This window comes from Gobio gobio (genome assembly GCF_949357685.1).
Source record: "Gobio gobio genome assembly, chromosome: 13".
In the NCBI taxonomy this organism is placed as follows: Eukaryota; Metazoa; Chordata; class Actinopteri; order Cypriniformes; family Gobionidae; genus Gobio; species Gobio gobio.
This window is the reverse complement of record NC_137106.1, coordinates 9,962,002-9,988,312: the sequence shown is the minus strand read 5'-3', so window position 1 is coordinate 9,988,312 and position 26,311 is coordinate 9,962,002. Positions and strand designations below refer to the sequence as shown.

General features: G+C 38.7%; 1 protein-coding gene across 15 annotated transcripts in view; it reads right to left on the bottom strand.

Moving 5' to 3' along the window:
• Positions 1–2,665: 2,665 nt before the first annotated feature.
• Positions 2,666–26,311, bottom strand: part of smoc1 (SPARC related modular calcium binding 1) — a 103,035-nt gene continuing 79,389 nt past the window's right edge. For 5 of the 15 annotated variants that reach the window (XM_079833882.1, XM_079833891.1, XM_079833892.1 and 2 more), the window contains 2 exons: positions 23,832–23,865; positions 3,167–6,552 (listed from right to left, as the gene is read on the bottom strand). In XM_079833882.1, the coding sequence (XP_079690008.1) occupies positions 6,513–6,552; positions 23,832–23,865 (74 nt within the window). In that variant the 3' untranslated portion in view covers positions 3,167–6,512. Of the gene's footprint in view, positions 6,553–23,811; positions 23,866–26,311 lie in introns of all 15 variants that reach the window. The other 10 variants (XM_079833888.1, XM_079833890.1, XM_079833893.1 and 7 more) reach the window with 3 other exon arrangements.

Below are 26,311 nucleotides of genomic sequence, written 5' to 3'. Positions count from 1 at the left end.
CTCTCCAGATTGGCAGTCTCGTTTGATTGGCCGTGATTACAGCTCAAACAATTTGAAACATTTAAAATGTGATGAGGCCTCAGCTGAGGTCTGGAAGTACTTCAGGGGACGCACAGACCTGCGTTTCAGGTGGGCGTAAAAGAGAAAATGGGCGGCAGCTGTGAACAAGGGTGTGTTTACTTCTCTATTCAAAAGCATAGTTGTCCCTAGACTACTATTGACATACCCAGTTTCAGAATTATTACTCAATGTGAACCATTAAATCTACATGCCTGCTTAAAACATATTTAAAGGGTTTAGTTTCTATATTTAAAGGGTTAGTTTACCTAAAAATGAAAATTAGCACATGATTTACTCACTGTCAAGTTATCCTTGGTGTATATGACATTCTTCATTCAGACGAATACAATCAGAGTTATACTAAAAATGTCCTGGCTAATCCAAGCTTTATAATGGCAGTGAATAACAGCCCAAAATTTGAAGCCTAAAAAAGTTCACCCATCCATTATAAAAGTACTCCACACGGCTCTGGGGGTTAAAAAAAGGCCTTCTGAAGCGAATCGATGGGTTTGTGTAAGAAAAATATCCATATTTAAAACTTCATACTTCATATTTTAAAAAAATCATAAGTTGAATTTGGACGGCGGTCTGGCAGCTATATATTTTACTTTATAATGTTTTAAATATGGCTTGAGTTAGTAAATCAAGGGGTAATTTTCATTTTTGGGTGAACTATCCCTTTAACATTAAAAAATCTGGTTGATACATCCGGAACTGATAAAAAAGATTATTTTTTAATTATTAATTAAATTCTTCCATAAAATGTTGCTTATTAAAAGATTTTAAAAGTAAATAAGAGGTTTATTTCATCAAAGTAAACAGAACGTGCATAATTTTCACAAGGCATTACACATTTTGATGGATAAAACAACCTAGGGTTACACTTTAGTTGAGGATCCAATTCTCACTATTAAGTTGCTTATTAGCATGCAAATGACTAGGATATTGGCTGTTTAATAGTACTTATAAAGCACATATTAATGCTTTATTCTGCATGACCATATTGTATATCCCTTAATCCTACCCAATACCTAAACTCAAGCTTTAACGCTACCTTAAAGGGATAGTTCACCCAAAAATGAAAATTCTTTCATCATTTACTCACCCTCAAGTTGTTCCAAACCTGTGTGAGTTTCTTTGTTCAGCTGAACACAAAGGAAGATATTTTGAAGAATGTTGGGAACCAAGCAGAGAGAGCAACCATTGACTACCATAGTAGGGAAAAAATACTATGGTAGTCAATGGTTGCTCTTTCTGCTTTGTTACAAACATTATTCAGCAGAACAAAGAAACTCATACAGGTTTGGAACAACTTGAGGGTGAGTAAATGATGACAGAATTTTCATTTTTGGGTGAACTATCCCTTTAATTACTATGCAGTAAATTAGGAGTTTATTATGGCAAAGGTCGCAGTTAATAGTGAATATGTGTTCCTCATACTAAAGCGTTAACCAGCTGAGTTTAGGATAAACTCTTCTGAAAAATAAGTGTATTAAATGTGTACTTGTAATGTACTTGCAGATATAATATAATATTAAGGAAATAAAAATAAACTTAAGGGTTTTTCAAGAGAGTACACTTTGTTTAATGCCAAAATAAAAGTTTTACTTTAAAGTACATTTGAAATCATTGTTTTAATAATCGTTAGAGGTGTTTTAAAAAAGTACACTTATTTTGGTAGCACTTTATTTTAAAGGGGTGGTTGCATGCGATTTCAATTTTTAAACTTTAGTTAGTGTGTAATGTTGCTGCTTGAGCATAAACAGTATCTGCAAAGTTACAGCTCTGAAAGTTCAATGCAAATGGAGATATTGTCTTTTAAAGTTATGGCAGTTTATTGCCTACAAAAACGGCCGGTTTGGACTACAACAAGCTTCTTCCCGGGTTGGTGACATCATAAGCCCTTGCTATTAACATAAACACTGCCCCCGCGAACACGCAACAAAGTGGGCGAGGCCACGTCACAGTCATTACGAAAGAGAGAGAGCTGTTGCAGAACTACAAACTACATTTGGTCATCTAACCAATCTAAGACCATTGCGTTTTTCAGAGGGATGGGCTTCATAGAAGCAGGAAGCAAACGAGCCGTTCAAAGGACGGTGGAGACAGCGGTGTGGAATAAAGGTAAAATATAAGAAAAATATGGTGTTTTTAAAAAAAGAAGAAGTATTAAGACATGTTATACTGCGCCCGATAAACACAACCAAGCCTAGAAAAAAAAAAAAGGAACCACCCCTTTAAAGTCCTGTTCCGTACATACCTATTATAGTAATTATAATAACTGGGTAATAACTAGGTACTAACCCTAAACCTAACCCATGTAGTTACCTTATATTAACCAGTACTTTCTACACTGCAAGTACACGTAAATGCACATAATGTAAAATATTGACTAACATACTAAAGCACATGTGAAGAACTTGATTAGTAACATGACTCTAGTGTGTCATTTGATAAAGGTAATATCATTTAAATGTACTTTGTACTACTTTCATAAAAGTATGCTAAAGTCTAAATGTCTTTTTCTCAAGGTGATATAGGATTTAAACTCATATGAGCAAAAGATGTAGATTATCAGATAAAAAAAACAAATGGACACGGTTAGAATTTTTCAAATGTGTATTGTCACTGGCTGTCATTTTTACATTGTGTTGAACAGACTTAAGGAAAAAAAAAACAGACATTTCATGATGAGCAAAACAGTCTACTTACAATTTACTCTAAGATATAATCTAATTGATGATGACATTGCCTTCAGAGTTTGCTAAACAATGTTTTAAGATTGAATTGGAGAAAAGACCAAAAAAGTACATATGATAAATATTTACAACTTGACTATTTTAATTTTCAAGCCAAAGTAATGACTTCCAAGTACATGTAAGAAACACACACACGCACGCACGCACACATGCACGCACACACACACACACACACACACACATGACCAAACACATCTTTCCTAAAGTAGAAAGTCATCAAAAAAGAAATAAGGGGTAAATATATTTATATATCTCTATTTTTATTGACGTTGGAAGTATCGCTTTTGGAACAGACATGAAATGATAATTTCCAAAGCCCAGTAAATGATGACATAGAAAGGAATTTTGAGTCAATGTAACTACATCTGTTTATTTATTATTTTAATCAATTACCCTTTTCTCATATTCGTTCCTGTAACATAACTACACAACTGATGACAAAATTGTTTTCGAACACACTCCATTTATAGTAAGACCTACATGAACCTCCTGATTTAGAAAATCCTCTTCTAGCCAGAGAAGAAAATGTGAGAAAAAACTGTGGTAATACCATGGTAAAAAAATAAAAAAAATAAAATAAAAATACAGTGGCACTGAATGATTACATTGTAATTTTCCATGGTCACTCCTAAGTAAATCAAAGAATGCCATGGTAAATGTCCAAAAAAGAGAGGCTTTACTAGGGTATTGTCTGTTAGTGTATGCCAAAACCCAGCTTGGGTAGAACTGATATATGGAAAAATTTTACACTCAAGTATTTCTTATGAAAGAATAGGTAACACTTTAAAATACGGGTGCACTAATATGCATTAATTCATGCTTAACTAATGCACAAATAATTGTTAATGTATGACTCATGAAGAACTAACCCATTTATTAATTATTACTGCATCAGCAACTAATGAACATTCTATATGATTAATAGATTTAATAATATATGAATTGCTATTAATTGTCATCATGCATTAATTCCCTAATAACATATTATATTAACTAATAATGTAAATTCATATATTAATTACCACAATGGTCAAAGCTATACTTCAACTTCCAGTTGTCTGCTGTAATTAATCATTAGCTAACAATTTACAAAAGTATTTTGACTTTACTTGTTGAGGCACATGACTATTAAAGGGGTCATGAACTGGCTTTTAAAAAATGTTTATACTCTTGTCTGAGGTCAAATTATGAGGTTTGCGTGGTTTTTACATTCAAAAACATTATAATGAATAAGTAATAGGCTATTTTCTACCCTGGTTTTGAGGCTCTCACCTGGAACGCTCGGTTTTATGGGCGTGCCGCACGGAAGACTTAAATGCCCACGGCTAGGATTGGATAAGATTTGCATATTTAATGAGCTTCAGCTCCCCTGTCAGTATACGTGAGGAATTGTTTTGAAAGCGTCTGGGGAAACGGCAACTGGAATAATTCGTCCCACAGGGCTCGCAAAATGTCTTTATCAAACAAACACAATGATTTATCTGTAATCCACCCGCGATTGATTGGAATGTTATTTTTTTATTACTTGGCCCGCCCGATCGGTGGATATATCCGCAAACCGTGCATCACGAACACACACACACACACAAGCCAATTACATGCATACAGCATGATCAAAACTTCCGCAATTGTATTCTTCCTTCGAATATCAAGTCAAGAGAGTGAACAACGCACATCGAGAAAGGAATGTTATTTCACTATTTAAGATAGCCTGTCGGCAGGCCGGACTTACGTTTTGGTAGCCCGTCTGGAAAGCACATAGCCCCAGGACGTTGGGCTTTGTGAGCCCTGGCCCATACATGTCCGAGTCTGATCCCGAATCGCAATGAACCAACAACACCACAAATAAAGGATTCTCCAGCCTTTGACAGCGCGCTAAGGTATGTTCAGTTAGACACGTACACATAATCCATAGGTATCAAACGATATGTAACAATGCAATACTATCACATATAAAAAACATTTTTTGCCTCATTCATTCATGTAATCTCATCCAGTCTCTTGTTTACAAACGAATCCGTGGTGAAATGAAGGAACAAACGCGCAATGTCTTCCCCACGTGAGCTGGATATTCATTAAAAATAGTTAATCCGTGCATTCATAATATTGGAATCCGAATGAAGCTTATGCGGCATGTTTATTGCTTAGACGTTCGATCTGGTTTAGCTCTATGTAGGCCTATGTCATGTCAGACACAAGGGGCTACATCGTTCACCACACAATGACGTCAAGATGTGGCATATTCTGAGATTGATCGTTTTCTGGGCCTGGTGTCAATAAAAGCTTTTCTTTGACAAACAAGGAAGTATGTATATTCTATATTACCATGACCTTTTATACATCAAAAGCTCAAGGGAAAGTTGATTTCTCAATTCATGACCCCTTTAACTAATTGTTAAGTAATATGTCATTGTGGTTATGGCTTTTGAATTAATTTTGAATGACTTAATAGTCATGTGCCTCGACAAGTAAAGTCATAACAATGATACCTTTGCAAATCGTTAGCTAATGATGAATTAAAGCAGACAACTAGAAGTTGAAATGCATGGCTTCGACCCGTTGTGGTAATTAACACGTTAATTTACATTATTAGTTAATATAATATGCTATTGGGAATGAATACATTATGACACATTCAACTATTAACAATTTACTTAATCTATGAATCATATAGAATCTTCATTTTCTGCTGATGCAGTAATCATTAATAAATGGTTTAGTTCTTCATAAGTCATACATTAATAACTCATGATTATCTGGCTATTAGTCAAGCATGAATTAATGCATATTAGTGCACCCCTATTGTAATGTGTTACCAAAGGATATTATAATATGGATGCAAAACTAGGCCAGTTGCGTGCATTTATCAGTCTATAGCAATTGGAACACCCTGTACTATCTAATATCATATTTAAGGTCCAAGACATTGTGAAAAAGCAACACCAGTTGTTCAGTCTGCGAAACACACCATACTTACTGAATAATCCATTTCAAGAAAGTAAGTGTTTCGTGAGATTTACAAAACTAATTTTGCGTGATAGTGTTTTTGACCTTTGACTTCTGAACAAACCATGTAGAACTTACTGCTAATTCTCAGGCGATGAATTACTAGTGTCCTGAGGTGCAAGACTGAGAGACCATAGCTAATGTCTGTTGACAGAAAAGATTTTGCTCCATTTCTTTTTCACTAATGCTCCATTCGTTGCGTTGCCAAGGTGAACAAGGGAGCAAACATATTGGTTGAATGGACATTTTCAAAAACAACAGCAAACAGAAGAAGACATTTAAAGACAAGCTCATTTCAAAATGGAATGCTTGCATTTTTTTTTTTGTTCAATTTTTGAATTGACAGTCAAAAATGTCTCATTCAAAAACAACTATATAATACTGTCTGGATTAGCAGTGAGTGTGGATGTGCTGAAAACATGGACGGTAGCAGATAATCATTCAACACTTACAGTCTGTGTTCTCGGACATACGTTTTTGTCAATCTTTAAGTCATATTAATAAAACGTTTACAACACAAACAAAGGACATTATAAAATGCCTAACAATGGGAGGAGAAAGTGCAAATATTTTGGCTCCATGATATCATTTTCATTTTTTTTTTCTTGAGGAACCTCTTAATAAATCCTTCGTTGTACTCTTCCAGCAGTGAACAGATGCCTTCCCACTGTGCTTTGTGCTACTGCCTCATCTTCTGGAACTCTCTGTCTTCAGACCAGACGACCTACTGGAAAACAGACAGTGTGGTGAGATAGGTGAGCGGCGAGGTGTTTGTGCTCAGCTCGCTGGCCTACAGATGCGGCAAAACACAGCCATAGCGTGACAAGGCGGCGGCATTCTTGAGATTATCTGCACTCATGCATACACACGTTCACATATGCGCACATACACGCACCCTAGATCTTGTCTGCGATCTCACACACATGACAAATAGGAAGAAAGATATGGGGGCAAACAACATGGTCGGATGTGTGGGCTTTGAACATCTCCAGATGCACCAAATGCATTCAAGATGATACGCTCCAAAAGATTCACTGGCTTCATTCAAATGATGTTATGCGTATGTGAGCATCTTAATGTTGAGGGAAGGATGAGAGGCCATGTTTGTTCTCTTTGCATAGTCATTTGGGAAACGGATACTTCCCTTGCGGCTGATATGTAATTCTTTCTCTGCCGCTGCCTCCTTGTCTTAAATTCTCTCACTTATCCGTTTTGCCTTTGAGGCTGGGACGTTTGACATTAGCCCACAAATCATTGGGGATTCATGCAAATTTCAGTATAAAAAGTCATTTACATAAACCCAACATGCGGCAGAAAGAGTATTTAGTTTACGCCACGTACAGTACAGTAAACCATAACAGACTGATGTGGCGTATAATTGGATCATGATGGCATTGGGAACAGGGACATTTGGTGTCCACAGTTTGGGCCATAGGACTCCAATTGGGGCTATCAATCAGAGAGAGTCTGAGGAACTTGGGAGATGGGTAACACAGACAGATTGCTTGCAGATGGCCGCTGTAGAAGGGAGTACAAGAGTTCCAGTGAAGAATCCCCTCCCCTACCCCATGGGGGAAGGGACTGACAGGCAGAGGGGGGTGCCCGGGAGAGTCCATCAGATGTGTGTGTATGTGTGAGGTCAACAGCAGGCATTTTGGGGGTGGGGAAATGCAGGTGGATGCTCAATCAAAAAGAACAGACCTGTTTTATCAGCTATGCTGAATTTATTACTTACTCAAACTTAAGCCCGAAGTATATGTAGTTCTTACACAAACGCTTACAGTAGTGTATGCTGGGCTTGACATTAACTTTTTTGCTCACCAGCCACTGTGGCTAGTGGTTTTCCAAAGTTCCTAGCTACTCAGCATTTTCACTGGCATTGATACCATGGGGAAAACTGCCATATAGATATTTTTAATATTCTCATAATTTGGCAGCAGGTATATTAGGCTACTGTCACTTTAAGACCTGACGCACGGATCCATGATACGGTTACTGAGTTTTTTTCTCAACTGTTTATGTTCACTTAAAACATAACTGACTGTGTTTACGTGAATACTCGCCAAGACCAGCATTTTGTCATTCTTTTGTGTCTATATGACTGTTTAAAGGGTTAGTTCACCCAAAAATGAAAATTCTGTCATTAATTACTTCCCCTCATGTCGTTCGACACCCGTCAGACCTCCGTTCATCTTCGGAACAGAAATGAAGATATTTTAGTTAAAATCTGATGGCTCTGAAAGGCCTCCATTGGCTCAATGGCACGTTACACTCTCAAGACCCTTAAAAGGTACTAAAGACGTTGTTACAAAGTCCATCTCACTACAGTGGTTCTAAAATAACTTTATGAATCGGCGACAATAGTTTTTATGCGCAAAAAAATAAATAAATAACGACTTATATAGTGATGACCAAAACACGGCCTCATGAAGCTTTGAAGCGTTATGAATCAGCGAGTCGATTCAGCGGTTTGAATCTGCAAATTTCAGCAGTTTGGCGGTTTGACACGCGATCCGAATCATCATTCGGCTCACTGATTCATAACGCTTCGAAGCTTCATGAGGCCGTGTTTTGAAATCGTCATCACTATATAAGTCGTTATTTAGGGTTTTTTGCGCACAAAAACTATTGTCGCCGATTCATAAAGTTATTTTAGAACCACTGTAGTGAGATGGACTTTGTAACAACATCTTTAGTACCTTTTAAGGGTCTTGAGAGTGTAACGTGCCATTGAGCCAATGGAGGCCTTTCAGAGCCATCAGATTTCAACTAAAATATCTTAATTTCTGTTCCGAAGATGAATGGAGGTCTGACGGGTGTCGAACGACATGAGGGTAAGTTTGTTCTGGTTCTATTGTTGTTCTGGTCTAAAACAGTGTGTTGTTCCATCCCTTGCATTTCTTTTTCAACTGTAAAACATGGCCTGCCAGTGTTGCCACCTTGCAGGCAATTAATGCAAATATTATCAAGACATATGTGCAGGAAAAAAAAGAGCATATGCTGATGATGATATTTGCATAACATTTTTAAAATAAACCTGACTCTCCATTTTCTTCCACTCCAGATTTCATCTTTATTTTTATTTCTTTTCATTCCTATTATAACCGTTTTAATTATACTTTCTATTTTTTATTATTGTTTTTATTATTTTGTTAAGGCTGTCTGGGTGGAAGAGGATGAGAGATGGGAGCACGATAAATCGAAATCCCTCCGGTGCGAAGACGATCCGTTTAGATCTGCTCTGACGGATAGATCTGAGATAGCCCTGGTGGTTCAGTCCAGAAAGACTTGTCTGTAAGGGTAATGTTTAAATGCATGGTTACCTGACAAATATTTTTTACGTAAACCTGACTCTCCATTTTCTTCCACCCCAGGTACGGGTTATACTATATATTTTTTTTTATTTTATTCACTTACGAATATTTTAATTTCATTTCTGTGTAAAGCACTTTGAATTGCCACTGTGTATGAAATGTGTTATACAAATAAACTTGCCTTGCCTTGCCTAACGCACACTGTACACATACCCTAGTGCTAACGTAAAAACCAAAGCATATGTAACCCCTCCGGTCCTACTTGCCCCACGCCGAGCGGGACTCAAACCGGCGTCTCCGGCATGGGAGGCGGGTGCGCTAACAAGGACACTAAAGACTGCAGCCTCTAGCGTCAGTGTGGCTCTTGAGACCAGGGTAGTGAGGTTTACTCGCACAGCTCTTACTAGTTGGCCTCCATTACACTCACCTAAACCTAACTCCCATAGTGCCAATGTAACCCGTCAGGTCCTACTCGCCCCGCTTTGTGCGGACCTTGAATCTAGGTCTCTGGCATGGGAGGCGGGCATGCTAACAAGGACGCTAAACATAATTTAAAGTGTTTTTTTGTGTTTATCCCAGTTCACTAGCCTGGCTCTGCCCTCCTACGCATTTACGCTCAATTTTCATTTTCCTTCAGTACTCTGTCTGGGACTGCGGTATATTCTTAGGTTTTCTCAGAACACATTTTTTACCGGTCCAATCAGCGAACAGAGGGAGTGGCTGAGAACGATGACGTTGATGTCGTGTGCTGAGCTAGTCATCATTTACAGGGGCTAGTCAGTGATTTTATTGCCGTCCGTCTCCCACCACCCGCGTAAAAATCCCCGGCCGAATTACCTACTGTTTTAGACAAACACCAAGGTCGTGTAGTAATTTAATTGCTGTCCGAATCCACTTCTCTGAGTTTTCAAGAATATATCACTTCAAAATTCACTGTTTATATCCTTTTTGACCACTGCAGAGCAACGTACGGTTGCGCTTCGCTGTAATTTGGATGCATTTCTAGACTTTTATTTCTTTAAATGCTGGCAAGTATTTACAAGAGAAATATATTTCATCACTGCTCAAAAAATAAAAAGAAGAAAACATTTGAATTGGGCCGTTATTTACGGCAGCATTTATTCTTATCATGCCAAGCATATGATATTTTATTTACAGCGTACAATAATGTTATGGACCACGTGAGCAGCGCGTTCCTGATCACAAAACTCCCTAAAAAGATTTAGGTTTTATCATGAGGTGGCGTTGCACAATCTGCTCAATTATTTTTATGGACTTCCATGTGAGAAACAGAGGCGAACGGCACATGACATACGTCACGACAAAATGTTAGCGATTGGTTATGGCAGATCCAGAGTGGCTCTTGGCATATCCAATAGTTTTAAACTTCAACAGAGTACCCGCCTTCAAGGAAGTAAACACTTGTCAATGGAGAATGGCCAGACTCTCTGTACAAATGAAATGTACGAGAGTCTGGTAAGACCAGGCTACCAATTCACTACGTTAAGCCTACAATTGGATTGGAGTTGGTTTAGCAGGACATTTCAAATTTATATCATTTGTCGTTGCATGCTTACATCATGTCCTACATCACACCTATGGTGTGATACAGTTATATTGCCATCTGTGGTTGAAAATACATCTGTATTTTTTTTTATGACAGGTCTGTCATTCTTATGTCTTGATTGTGCAAGTAGCAAACTATTGTGCAAGTAGAATGACAGACCTGTCATATAAAAAAAAAAAAAAAACACAGGTGCATTTTCAACCACAGATGGCGATAGAGTGGCCACAGTTCCTTAGTGCACCTTTAACTCTTTCAGTAGCACAACAATAACTATGCTACTTTCCAAATACTGTAGTTTTTGACAAGCCAGACCCACATCAAGATGTTGGTGAGTCGATCGCCAAAGTCACGATTTCAGAAGTTTGGCGGTTTGACACGCAATCCGAATCATGATTCGACTCGCTGATTCATAACACTTCGAAGCTTCATGATGCAGTGTTTTTAAATCGGTCATCATTATACAAGTCGTTATTTAGGGTTTTTTTGCACACAAAAACTATTCTCGTCGCTTTATAAAGTTATTGTAGAACCACTGTAGTGAGATGGACTTTGTAACGACGTCTTTAGTACCTTTTATGGGTCTTGAGAGTGTAAAGTGCATTGTGCCAATGGAGGCCTTTCTGAGCCATCGGATTTCAACTAAAATATCTTCATTTGTGTTCCGAAGATGAACGGAGGTCTTACGGGTGTCCAACGACATGAGGGTAAGTAATTAATGACAGAATTTAAAATTTTTCGATTCGAAAGACCGTTGTTCGCCAGCTTCTTTGTTTACAAGTAGCACGCGGAGCCGCGTCAACTCTGCCGTCATTATGTGAAGCCCGCCCACCGACTCTAGTATACACGATGTGATTTGCCTGACTAGAGTTTGGTTTTTCCAGCTCGCACACCAACGCCTAATGATAGGACTTACATAAGGACTTTTCCAGTTGCTAGACTACCCTGGCTGCAAATTAGATTTGCTGTCGCTAGGGTGCGTCTAGATTTCTAGGCTGGTTTTTCAGTAACAACCTAATTTTTCCAACTGTCACTATAAAATAGTTTTTTAACGTCTTGTGCCATAGCTTTACAGTGAAATTTGTGAAAGTGAAGTTTTACACACGCTATATAAGGTCCTTTCTCTGGAAAGTCAGTTGGAAAGTCTGATTCATTCTAGTCAATCGGTTCGCATGTGTAAATGAATCAATTAAGGCCTGTTCACACCAAGGACGATAACTATAAAGATATATATAACAATAAAGATATACGCTGCGTCCCAATTCGCATACTATCTGTACTAAATAGTATTCGAAAAAAGAATTAATATGTCCCAAATCGTAGTATGTTGAAAAGAGTATTCCAAAGATACCCGGATGGTCTACTATTTCCGGTCAGAATTCTAAGTGCAGATCAATGCACACTCTAACAGCTGATATTGCCAACAACCCATTGCGAGATGGACGAGGATTCGATTAGAACTACAATTGCGGATAAAACACAATTTTTTTTTTTAAAAACACTATTTTTTTTATTGCGTTAAAAAACTACAAACATGACAGTTGTGCGAGTCCGACGGTTAAGTAGAGAGGTTTAGATAAAGGGGTTTGAGTGATCAATTATCAATATTTAACCTGACGAAAAGATATTTATTCAATTTTATCCACATTATATTTCATCTGCATCAGCATTGTGAACTTTTGTAATGATACGGTTTGGCCATTAACTTTGCAAACACATGAGGGGAGTCTCTGCATTAAAAACCCACGAATGGCAGATCAACGTGCTACTACATTTCCCTCCGATACGGTAGGAAATTAAACTGAATGTGGAGGTAGATTATGAAATAGATGATGAAATAGTATGTCCCAAAGCTTGCATACTCTTCTGCTACACACTTAAAAGTATGTACTTTTTCTTCACAAAAAGAGTACATACTTTTAGGTCATAGTTAGGGATGGGCATTTCAAGCAAAAATGATATTCGAAGATCGCTGGGAATTATTCGATTTTTATTCGAAAATCGCAACTCCTCCCCCGCATGCACGCATGTACGCATGTATAGGCTACACACATAAACAGAGAGAGGGAGAGAGACCATTCACACTCTCAATCTGAATGATAACAAACTGTTTAATTCATTAGGGAATAGGCTATATCAACTCAAGCCATATTATTGTAACATGCTGAAACATATGACTGTAATGTGACATCGCCCCAAGTTACCTGATAATGCCACAAGTCTACAGCGTGCGCGTGAGACGATGTGTTATTCTTCTGTTGTCTCAGGGCGTTTTTACTCTGGCATTTTAGTTCGGAATGGGGAACGGTTAGCATGAAAAATTGCTAATGTGAAAGCTTACCTACAGAGCTTGGTGTGCACTGAGGTACCGAACCCGAGAACACACAACCGGATTCACGTGAATGTGCAAACAACACTCGGGTGCACACTTGTTGTGGAAGAAGTAACCAGCGCATGCGTTTTAGCCGATTACAATGTCATTAGTTCAATAACATACACGTAAGAGATGATAGTGTTGATGATTTAGCTGAGATACGATCGCGAGAGCGAGCCTGCAGTGTATTCGCGCATAGAGTGCAATCAGGGCAGCAAATTAATGGCAATTCACCGTCTCCTCAAAAGAGTCTGTTTGCAAGCAGCAAAGCCGCCTTCAAGCGACACACATACGGTAAACGAAAGTGTCGTTTACTCAGCTGCACATAATAGCACCAAATTAATTGAAAAAAGCCCAATATATTGACCCGCGTTCTGTTTTCTATCACGCCCGTGCACGTTTGTGATGACGTAAGATGAACGCAAACGCACCAGGGTTCAAGTTGAGTGTGAAACCAGACCAACACTGCGGAGGCGGAGGGAAGAATCAGACTCGGACCGCAGCAAACGTGTCCAGTATAAAACACCCTGACGCCGCATTCACACGGGGCGTCGGGCGTCAACGCTTCTCGTTTACTTTGAATGGGTGACGTCATGCGTTGCCGAACTGAATTGTGGGTTCCGTTGCGTCGCTTCACTCGCGTTGCAAGCGGCAAAAGTTGAAGATTTCTCAACTTTTCAAGCGCCAACGCAGGCGTCATCCAATCAGATCACCCTATGCAAATATCCTAGAGCAGACGCTAGCCAATAGCGTTTGTTTAAAACCCCGGTGAATGAAGAGTGAATGAAGAGTGAAGAACGATCTAAAATGGAGGAAAAGCTAATAATTGCGGTGGGTAATCACCCGGTCCTTTACTACCAATCATTATTTACATACCGGGATACAAACTGGAGAGATCAGGCCTGGAAGGAGGTGGCAGAGACGGTTGGAGAATCTGGAATGTATCATGCTTGTATTCCGTCCGTGTAACTTACTCTGTTTATCATTGAATGACAGGCAGCATATCATATCATGTGTGGTTCAAATAGGCGCTATCCCCCAGCCAAATGAGGAATCAAATATTAAAGTGATCAGTTTTCATACACAAAATAGTCTCACAGACTAGCTGTCAAAAAAGGCGCTTTTTTTGTGTTGTGTTGTGGTCCAAGCAATGTGATTAGCTGTTGTCACTATGACGGTCGCGTCAGCACCAAGCTACAGCCACGCCCTTCGTCAAGCGCTGACGCCGAAGCCCCGTGTGAATGCGGCGTGAGAGCTGACTGGCGGCTTTTAGGAGCGTTATTGGCACCGCCTCTGGTTACATGAACGTGTCAGCACCACATCAGCACCGACAACATGGGGATTTTTTTTGGACGATAATCGCACATACTATTCGATATTCTATAATTAAATAACTAATCGAATATTCGAAAATCGCGACCCATCCCTAGTCATAGTATAAGTAGGCGAATTGGGACGCAGCAATAGTTCTAAAAATCGTTCTCAATATTGAAGAATAGCAGAATGCACATCACAGCTATAACGATAACGGCACAGAGAAATTATATAATTGGAATCAATTTCAGAACGATTTTATCCAGCTGATAACCGATAAAAACATTGACAGCCAATCAGAATCCACCCTGTAACAAGCATTTAAAGTGAAAGATAGCACACGCTTAGAATAAACAGGATGATATCATCCGCTGGTGTGGACGCTAATATAGTTATCTTTATAGTTATCATTGTTGGTGTGAACGGGACTTCATTTCGAGTCCCTGCATAATTTACTTCGCAGCAAAATTTTTTTGGGTAAATGCAGCTTAGCTATAGGTGCATTCATTGTTTTCACTCTGAGTGCTAGAATTGCCCTCTTAAGTAGCTTCAATGTCATTAGTTAATATTCACTATTAGCTTGTAGTATAGTTAAGTAGTTTATTTCACTGTGGTTGAACTTTTTTTAATTATATGTAGCCTGCAGCTATATTTTCAAGATAGTTTCCCCAACGCTTCCCCAACATACTCATTAAACATAGTTGCAGGGGCGTTTTCGAGGAGAATTTCAGAGTATGTCTTGTTTGTCTGTTAGCGTGGAGAATTCTTTAAGCTCTCAGTGTCTGCATGCTCATTCTTCTCCAAAGCCCAATTCCCTTCGGTAATTAACAGGCACCAGAAAAAGGGTCCACTTTGGCCTCTACTCTTTCAGAGCAGTAAAGTGATGAAATGACTGTGCCATTAAGGACACAAAGCCTCTCCCTGCTCACCCCCGTCCCCTTCATCTGATAAAGGCCGGGGAAACCAGATCCAGTGTGTCTGAGAGCTGCCTTACCTGACTGCTGATCTCTGATTAGGACTTACATTGGAGACCTGGAGGGGTAGGCTACTGCCCGGTGGCAGAAAAGGTGTGCAACAAGGTATCACTGATGCTGATTTAAGAAAAAATTGTGCATGATTTGTACAACATTTAGAGGGGTACTACTTGTTTTCTGCAAAATCAGGTGTTGAGTATATAGTGTCGTGAAGACTTTATATTGGGGATTTTAGAACTCTAAACTCAACAAAAATCACACACTAAAATGAATTAATATTACCATAAATCCAATAATGACCCAATAATGTGTCAAATAATTAACAGGACATTGGCTGAGATGGTAAAGACATTGGCAAGACATTGGCTGAGGTGTTGTTTTTTTTACTTGCTCCCAGACCTGCAACCTGCATTTCTGGATCACAACCCACCAGTTATAAAAAAATAAATATTGGACACTGCAAAAACAGGAAATTGAAATCAAATGCTATATAATCTCAACATACAATAAACCTAAGTTAGACTTGTGCTTGTATACAAAAGGCTACAGAAAAGGACATAAAAAACAAGGCCGATTCACTCCCAGAAAGTGCCAAATTTCCCAAGTGAGCAAGTAGTCTCCTTCCTTTTTTGCATACTCCATAGAAAACATCACCATGATGTCATCCATAATTATCGTAAATGACTAAGATGCAACAAATCAGTGTGTCTGCAACATTCTCCCAGCCAGATGCTTAAAGCGTCTTTTTCTCAAGGCTAATGGCACGTACAAACAAAGCCTCTTTCTAACGCAAGAAATAAGAGTCGAGTCTCATGTCTGCTGTCAAAATGAAAGCAAACAAACTGACGTATTTTCCAGCTCACTAAAACAGTCTGACATCTAGTTTGTCCATCCAAAAGCAACTGGCGATTTATACCACTTAAAGCTCAAAAACAGTGGCATGCATGCTATCTTAAATATGTTGCTTTAAACTGCATTAACGAGAGGAAGTGCCAAAATAAGTGTTACAATGCACTGGTATGAAACAATTAGCCTGGAAGGATGGCCCACCTCTGTTTTAAGAGCCCTCTTAATTTCCAGTAAAGACATAAAAGCTTACCTGCACATTAGAGACTAATAATTAGTGCATTTAGTTCTGAATTTCTTACATACAATGAAAAGAATGCCTGTGTGAGAGATGGTTTGATAGTGAATAGCATATTTCACTTTTTAAATATATAACATATATATATATATATATATATCTGTTCCTCAGTGTAGTAACTTTCAACTCTTAGCAACAACACTTCATAAAATAATTTGTATCGCGCATCCCATCCAATAAATCGCAATAAGCTTTGTCCTTTGTTACTTTTGATATGAAACAGTCTCAGATTTCAAATGCTGTCCATTTTATTAAGAAATTATTTACTGTGGCGTGGCAGTTCAAGCGAAGCGGCAAACTCATCTCTTTCGCATACTACTAGTTATAGCACAAAATAAACATGAGTGAACATCAGAAGGTATGTTGAAAGATACAGTGCAACTTACCAAAATCTGTATCATATCTAATGAAATCGCTCAGTGTTTCATCTGCAGACATCAATAAAACAGCTTGCAAACAATGTCCCGTAATGCTACATTTACCTCAGAAAAGTCTTTAAATAATCATCGTTAGTCAGCTAACAATTAATTCTAGAGAGGAGCATTTTGCTAATATATATATGCACTATATTACATATTCATTATGTTTTTACTTTGAATAAATCTGTCATAGTGCTAAACTGTCTAATAGCGCTCATCAATGTCAATGTTTGAGATTATGAATCATGTAGGTGGGTGTTACTGTTTACAGAGGCTGCTGAACAGCCTCAGTCCAGAGTGAAGTTTCAGTTGACAGTATAGGATAAGATTTAAGTAGCTAAACTAAATATTTAATATTTGACAGCTGTTTTATGACTGTTAAACAACCGACAGAGTTAAGAGTAAATATTTGTCTAATTTGGTCCTTTTGAACTGAAAATATATAGTCCTACTTGATTGCGAATAATGTGATAAAAAGATTAATGAATGTGCACATATTGTCGGTGAATTTAATAAACTAGTTTTTCTGGTAGCCTCCAGTAAAATAATTTGTAGTGCTCTTTTACAATTTTATATTTTTTTACTTCATCGGAATGGTATAAAACTTGGTAAAGACTTTGGCACTTGCTATGTGAACACACACACACACACGCACACACGCACGCACGCACGCACACTTGTTTAGATTTATGGGTTTGATTTTCTAGAAGTCTAAGAGTAAAACATGTTTTGAAAAATATATTTTTGTGCATTTTTCATAACTTAAAGTGCAATGACAGTTTTTATTTTTCACCTCAGCAATAATCAACCAATTCTCTTCTTTAAAAAGAGTCCAAACTTAAGTCTGTGCTCCAAAGCATTCAAGATTTATGACAGTTTAATTTGGAAATTCTACTTTCAGGCTATGCTCAAAAATTGGTTAACAGGTAATAAATGGATTAGAACTACTGCATAAATATACTTTAGTCCCATAAAATCCCCTAAAAATACAAAATTGTTGATTAAAAAAACATTAACAAACTAAAATATAGTACATTAATTTCATTATGTACTAAAAATAAAAATTCAGTGAGGAGCACCAGAGGGTTAAGAAAACCTCCATTTTGGGACTTGCGTATGACCCTGGTTATAACCATATATCAAGGCGCACAGTGTAGTAAGGAGCATCATCAGCATTTTAAAGAGATACTTCTGAGCATCATCAGCATTTTAAAGAGATACTTCTGGTGTCTGGATTGCAGTAACTGGTATTGTAACTAAATCAAACGTTACTATTTGTCATACATTCATTGTCAAACAGCCACAGCCGAATGAAGGAAATGTCCATTGGCTCTCATCTTGTTGTAGATATTTTGGCAGTGCGCGGTCCCAAGTCCCGACTACATCAGACTCATCAATTTTACTTCCAGTACACTTTAAGCGACAAGACATAAAACTGTCTTTTAGGAGAAGCTTGGCCCAATTCATCATCCCTCGAGTGTGTACACGGGAGGGGGGTGTCGAAAAGCAAACTCTTTGGCCGTGGGCAGGAGAAGCCCCCTCAGCTCTCCAAACCAAGCAGCTGTTTATCTTGGCAGTGCTAGTCACGGTCCACTGGGCCTGACTTTCTGCCTGCTCCCGGCCACTGTTTTTAGGTTGAAGTGGGCAGCGCCAGGGTAAACACATGAGCTCAACCCTCGCTGGGTCCTTGGTGGGACTCTGCTAGGCTACCAGAACCCACAAGCCAGGGTAAACAGCAGCTAATAACAAGGGAATCCCACTGGTCGGAGAGCGAGCTGGCGAGGAACCGTGCTAGTGGGCTAGCGAGCCTGTCATCAAACGCTAAACACCTAACTACGAGCAAAACATTATGGCTGGCAAAAGACAGACAGTGAGCGCAAAGGAGCGAGAGAGCGACTTGTCATCGTGCTATGAGACAGAACGTCTGCTTTCTGCTCTGCGTCTCTGTCTCCGAAACGGTAAAAAAATAAAACAACACAAGTGAGACTGTCTCGGTCTCAGAGCTATTACAGTTGCCATCATTTCAAATAAACAGTCATGCTTCCAAATAAGCGTGTTTTTTCTCTGGCTCTAAAGAAAATATCACTGAAGACTACCACTAATCAAATGTGAAGTAAATGGTGCCACAAAGTCTTATTCAAACCAGTTATAAAGCTGCGCATGACTTCGGAGCGTCTACACACAGGAGCCCAATGAATTAAACCTCACGCTGTAATTTAGCAAAGAGAAACAGGTGGGTCTGGACACGCTGAATTATAGCATTTAGATAAATAATTTCTCCCCTTAAGTTCCACTTTAGAGAACCACAAACCCAAAGGAGGCCGATATGGAGAAGCACATCAGGGTTAATATTAAAACCACACTTTCCTTCTCATAACCCGGTAATATATAGCAAAGTCATGACGGCACCATATATTACATTTTTGAGATATATAAAATGGAAAAGGAGTAAAAAAGCCCAGGGTCATGACTCCTTGCGGTTATTTTGGAAATCGTATTCTCCTACTAGATTTATGAGGTTGGAAAACATTTTACAGACTTACTAATGCACTTGTCATTGCTTATCTCTGAAGCAGAACAAATTATGTGTTTGAGGAGAAGTGAGTAACTCCAAACCTGCAACTTTTGTCCAACAAAAGCTATTAGACGGGATGTCTTCTTGTAATAAGTAACATAAGTAGCAAGTATCATGGCCAGTGATGGAGTGGCAGAACTTCTGGTGCAGCTAATGATGGGATGTAGCATTATTTGGACTCGACCGTTGGGGGATCAGGTGGATTGTGGGCTACCGCGCCATCCGGCCTAGTTATCTGAGGTTAAGTAGTTGCTTCCAAGTTCTAACCCAAGGGCTGTTTACCATCATTTAGTTGGTGCATGACCTAACTCTACACCATTGTGGGGGCAAAAAGCACATCTTATTTAATTTGCTTTGCACATAGACAAAAATGCAGGACATTTGGCTCACTTTGTTAGCTACACTGTAAACCCTAACGCTCAAAGTAATTAATTTGTTTGAGTAGAGCCAACTCAAATATAAAAGTTCATTTGTTTGAATTTGTTTAGAGTATTTAGAACTTTCTTTTTCTTTTGAGAGGTTCATGTAGGTTGTCTACAAACCAGAAGGTTGGTGGTTCAATCCCCGGTTCCACCTGACCAAGTGTCGAGGTGTCCATGAGCAAGACACCTAACCCCAGCTACTCCCGACGGGCTGGATGGCGCCTTGCATGGCTAACACCACCGTCGGTGTATGAATGGGTGAATGTGAGGCAATATGTAAAGCGCTTTGGATGGCCATGTGTCGGTTGAAAGCGCTATATAAATGCAGTCCATTTACCATTTACCTTTTTGAGTTCACAAAATAGACACATTTGAAGTAATCTGAATTGTTTCATTGTTTTGAGTTTTATGAACTTGTTTCTTTTAATTTAATTTATAAGACTAACTTGAATTAAACCGGAACTGGGCTGGGATTTCTATTTCCCAGCATGCTTCGCCATGACACTCAAAAGGGCTAAAGTTGAGTGTTTTTTGTGCAAGAAAAAGGTTAAGTGGGACAACAGCTTGTGCCAGCAAAAAAACTCTTTTGGCGTTAAAAAAAATTACTGTCAGGATTTACAGTACTAAAGGCACGCAGTGCTGAAAAGACGTGGTCAGGCGCAAAATTTATGGGAGGAGAGTATTTAAATGAATGACGCAAGGTGACTTACTAAGGTTTGCGCACATCAATTTTACTGGTGTTTGCGCCATTATTTACTGCCCAAAAAGGCGCGTCTCAAACCAGACACTAACGGATAGACTGTGTTGATCATTATGGAAATGATCCGGCTGCGTCTGTGTTCTTTAATTTGTGCGTCATCAGTATATCACGCGCAGAACTGTCCACTCACATCTGCGCTTTTATGGGATTGTGCTCTCACGCTAATTTGCCCTGTTTAGTAAATCTGGCCCTATTTAGTGTTTAATGTTTGCTATGTTAGTTTAGAAGAATTTCTTTAGTTTTATACAGTTTTTATACAACGGTTATACAGATATATAGTATGTTAAATGTTCTATATTGCTGCACTCATTTAACAAGTGCATGATAGCATTAGCATTAACATATGATTATGAGCATATGTTACCAATTAGCAAGGTAACATTTATTGAATTAGCTAGTTAAAGCTAGCCAAGTTTCCGCTACTAAACATATTTAAGTTGATCATTTTAATTTAAAAATTTTAAATCTGCAAGTTCTGCTTACTTAAACCTTACATTTCTTAACTTAAAAAAATTGATGTAACCGATTGCCTGAGTTTTGGCAACTTATTTCACGACTCATACCAGCATTCTATATCGTCACTGTCTGGCGGAAACCTTGTATGTCCAAAGAACCTACTTTCAGGAAACACACTGTATTTTGTAAATAATTAAACACTGCGTTGTCAAAGTTGATATTGTGACTTTAAATATGGGCAGACACTTGCATGTGTCTGCCCGGTCAAAAAAAAGCTGTTTGGATTTAAATAGGCAAATGCATAAGAGTCAATGACTGGATCATTATTGCAGTGATTATTATGTTCAACAGTTCTTCTAACCCTAATTGATGGAGTGTGTAGCTTTTTATTTCTTAAACAAATATTTCCATCAAGAGGTGAATAATTTTTTGGTCATGATCTTGTATTGTCAATACAAGAGTCCAGCACTCTGTAAAGTCTCCTCCAGCACATCCCAAAGACTTTCAATTAGGGTAATGATCCAATCATAGACTCTTAAAGATTTGCCTATTTAAATCCAAACATAGATATTTTTTTTTTGGTTGGGCAGTGTATTAACATTTTACAAAAATCAAGCACAAATGGACATTCAAGGTTTTTGACCAGCACATTTCTGAGAATTTCGGACAAAACTGCCCCATCTGAGGTGTGTCGCGTTATGTTTTCATCAACTTACAGGTTATAAAGTTTACTGTAGCTATGTGGGCACTCATTTTTTTCCTGTAATTTGGCCAAAATCTCATGGTAAAGATGAAACACTACACACAGGCTATTTAAGACAGTACTTGCTATGACTCGAAAGCAAATGCTAGACTAAGACACCTTTCACAGCTCCACAAATGCATAAAAAATTTGCCTTTAGTGTTTCTTGAGTAAAGTAAACTGTATTTATTCAAATAGCCAGTTCTTTATTAACCGTTGCATTGTATACAAGCAGAGACGGTCCAAACTGTATGCCGCAATTCAGTCACAATAGAGGTATTATCAACAAAGTTCAGTAGGAACACGTTCAAATTGACGCCATCCACTCAGGTGAGACAGCTATAGTCCTCCTCTCATGCTATGTTGCTCAACAGTTTTCAACAAAAAACAAACAAACATGGATATACAAGGTTTCCGCCCGACAGTGGTGGAATATTACAACTTGTATCCAAGCAAAATGTTAATACTTAGAACCATGTTACCTGATAATCATAATGTTTGTCACATTAGGAATGTTTCCATCCAAAGTTGCGAGTTAAGCATTTGCGAATAAAGCATCGTTTCCATCCAGCGATTAGAAGAAAACTAAATCCTAATTTCCTGATTGTCACATGTCTGTCTGTTTGTTAGTTTTTTTCTGTGTGTTTTGATTCAGTCACATGTTCCTTTGTTCATTTTCTCGCCACTCCAGTGTTTCCTTGGTTACCCTTGTTAGCTTAGTTCTGTTCAGCTGTGTCTTGTTAATTAGTCTCATTTGTTCTCTGTTTGCCTTGTATATGTGCCCTGAGTTTCAGTCTGTTCTTTGTCTTGCGTTGATGTTGTTGGAGTACGGTAATGGTATTGTGGTTTTTTTCTGTTTACTCCAAGTTTTCTCCTACGCATCTCCTTGTTTGATTCTACTATTAAAGGACTGTTTATATATTTCCTGAGTCGTGCGCTTTCTAACAGCCACATCCACCATGACACTGATAAATCAGCATTACTGTAAATATCACAGAAAAAGTAGGAGAAGCCACTGCAAATAATTCGTATATATATAAATGACTTGCGTTTCAGAGCGTGCAGACAAAGTGCAATAAATGTGTTGGGCTATCTTGCGTTCAGAGGCAGACGCCTGCTGTTCAGGAACGCAATCCTGTAAGACAGTTCTGGAAGGTAATGAACCACTTTGATGGCAGACTTTGGCTCAGACATTTCAGAACAACCAAAACAGCATTTCAGATGCTGTGCAAAAAGATCGGTCTGCTGGTTAGTCCAGTTATGCCGTCCCATTGCACAAAGTCACATGATTTTCTTGATGCGCATCAAGTAATTTATTTCCATCGTAAATTATGCGCATGTTTTCTTATTGGATAAAAGTTTTTTTCAGACACAAACAAGCGCATGCGTTTATGAATTTGACTGCACTTATTGTAATGTTATTCCTAAGGTTTGACAACAGTTTCCACATGTTGCTATTGTATTTGCACTTTGTCAACTAAAACTTTGGCTTAAAAAAGTGCCTATGAGCAAAGATTCATATTTTCCTCCCTGAGATAGATGACAGCTCAACAGTCTCTAGAAGCTGAATGTGAATTTTCCACCAAATTACTTTCAGTAATGATGTCACTTTCTGTTTTATCTGCAATTTTTTAGGCTCTGATTATTCTCTGAGAATAGTTCACTTCTGACTCAACCCTGACTACCATGAAAAACTATGATTAAAGTAATCATCTATTGAATCCAGCTCACAAAGAATACATGCACACACAAACGGAGACACAATGTGGGTGGCCATAAAGATGCATCATTCATGCCGTCTCCATTTTAAAACGCCAAGGTTTATATCGTTCACTACATTGCTTGCTCTCTATTCATATTGTTAATATATTATCATTTCTGCTCTCTGCAGGCAAATGTTAGTGCGAAAGCAATTAGTCAGGCCTTACTGAACAAATTTGTCCCTTGCCTTGTCCCCTGACTGCTGCTGCTTGTAGTGCTACCTGCAAACAGAACATAACAAGAAAGACAGATATCAGTTAATCATAAGAAAAAGATCACATGTTTTCACAGACAAGTGTTTCTCCTGTCGATTTTTCCAGTAGGCAGCAACTACTGATACTTACAAAGATGTCACTGTGCCAGTATTTGACTGAAGTTATACAGTCACTGCTCAGAAACTTGAGATTATAAAGAATGTTTATTCGATTGTCTTTCCTCAGCCTTATTTACCCACATGTTTGGGGTTTGACTATGAACACTAAGGGTGTACTCACACTAGGCACATATGCCGGCGTGGGTCGAACAGGAGGGGTTACATTGGTGCCGTGACCCGGATGAGAGTGAGGTTTAGGGGGGTGAGTGTAACAGAGGCCAGCTAGTAGTTGATGTGCAAGTAAACCTCACTCCTCTGATCTCAATAGACGCTCTAGCGATTGAAACTAGGGGTTGCAGTCTTTAGCCTCCTTGTTAGAGTGTCCGACTCTCATGCCAGCGGACCAGGATGCGAATCTTGCTTGGAGCGGGTGGTTCGAATAGGAGGGCTTACATTGGTGCCGTGACCCGGATGAGAGTGAGGTTTAGGGGGGGTGAGTGTAACGGAGGCCAGCTAGTAGTTGCTGTGCAAGTAAACCTCACTCCCCTGATCTCAAGAGACGCTGTAGCGACTGACACTAGAGGTTGCAGCCTTTAGCCTCCTTGTTAGAGCGTCCGACTCATGCCGGCGGACCCGGGTTCAAGTCCCGCTTGGAGTGGGCGGTTCGAACAGGAGGGGTTACATGAGCGCGTTTGACCCCCCAAAGCCCGGTTTGTTTGACAAGTGTGAGCGCTCCGTTCCGTGCCCTGACGCGGTTCGTTTGGCTGGCCCTGGCCCGCTCGGAAGAGGTGGGCCAGTGCGCGGTTCGGTTGGGCTCAGGCGCTGTACGGTACGCATGTGGTGTAATTGACAAATCGCGTTCGGCCACGGTACAAGGCAAAACCGGGCCTAGTGTGAGTACACCCTAAAAGTCAGATTTTGAGTTAAAAAGTCATTGACATATCGCAATTATGAGAAAGAGAAATTAAAGGGTTAGTTCATCCAAAAATGACAATTCTGTCATCATTTACTCACCCTCAAGTTGTTCCAAACCTGTATGAGTTTCTTTCTCCTGCTGAACAGAGAAGAATATATTCTGTAGAATGTTGGTAGCCAGACAGAAAAAAAAAATACTATGGAAGTCAATGGTCAACTGTTTGGTTACCGACATTCTTCAAAATATCGTCTTTTGTGTTCAGCAGAAGAAAGAAACTCATACAGGTTTGGAACAACTTGAGGGTGTGTAAATGATGACAGCATTTTCAGTTTGGGGTGAACTATCGCTTTAAGTAGCAATTTGCAGGATATAATATTACACTGCAAGATATAAAGTCCCAATGTGATATATAAAGACATGTTGTTTGACAAAGTAGCAATTACAACAAATTTAGCTGCAATTTGAAAGACATAAATTCACATTGCGAAATAGAGTTACATTGTGAGATATGAATTTGTAATTATGAGAAAGTCACATTTAACTGTTTGAAATGGGCTGAAATGGGCATTCATATTTGAGAGACTTTCAGAAACTTTCTGACTTTCTCTAATCTTACGGGAACTTATACAATTTTGTATGAATAATATGTATCAGTGCTTCTCCCCAGAATACAGAGACACACCGCAACTGTTTTGGACTGTCACATTTGTAAAAAGTTAATTTGTATCTTGTAACAATATGATACTAGTATTGTAGAGATACACTTCAATATTATCTAGGGATGCACCGGTATGAACATTTTGGCTAATATGATAATTCTTTATATTTGAAAGCCGATAACCAATATATTGGCCGATAAATCTAAATCCAAATTTTTATATAATTTTTGAGATTACAAAAACAAAAGTCTCACCATTAAAAGCCATGTCCCAAGCACACAATTTTAATGTTCTCATTATTATTTTAATGTAGCTTATATGTCAGACTTGCGCTGCATATGTTTTGAAGAGATTGCAATCATATCTGAAGTGTCTCAGATGAAGACAATCCATTATTTATCGGCTTTAAATTTCCTTATTGGGCCGATAACGATATTCAAATTAATTTCAGCCAATACCGATATGTCGTAAATTTCTAATATTATCTGTCTACTGGTTTAGATCAGAGGAAATGAGGTTAATTTTGAAAGAAAGTAGAAAGTAATTTCCAACAAAACATGAGGGTTAAAGCTACAATATGTATTTTTTCGCCGCTAGGGGTTGCTAACCTCTTTAAACTGTAACAAAGGCGCAGATGACGCAGTCAATGAGTGTGGAATCATGGAACTTGTCGTCATACAGATGGATCTAATAATGTTTATGGGGAAATAATATTTATGGATGAGTAAATGCATTCATGTTTTTTAACATGTGGTATGAAGCAGGGTGTAATAACTAAT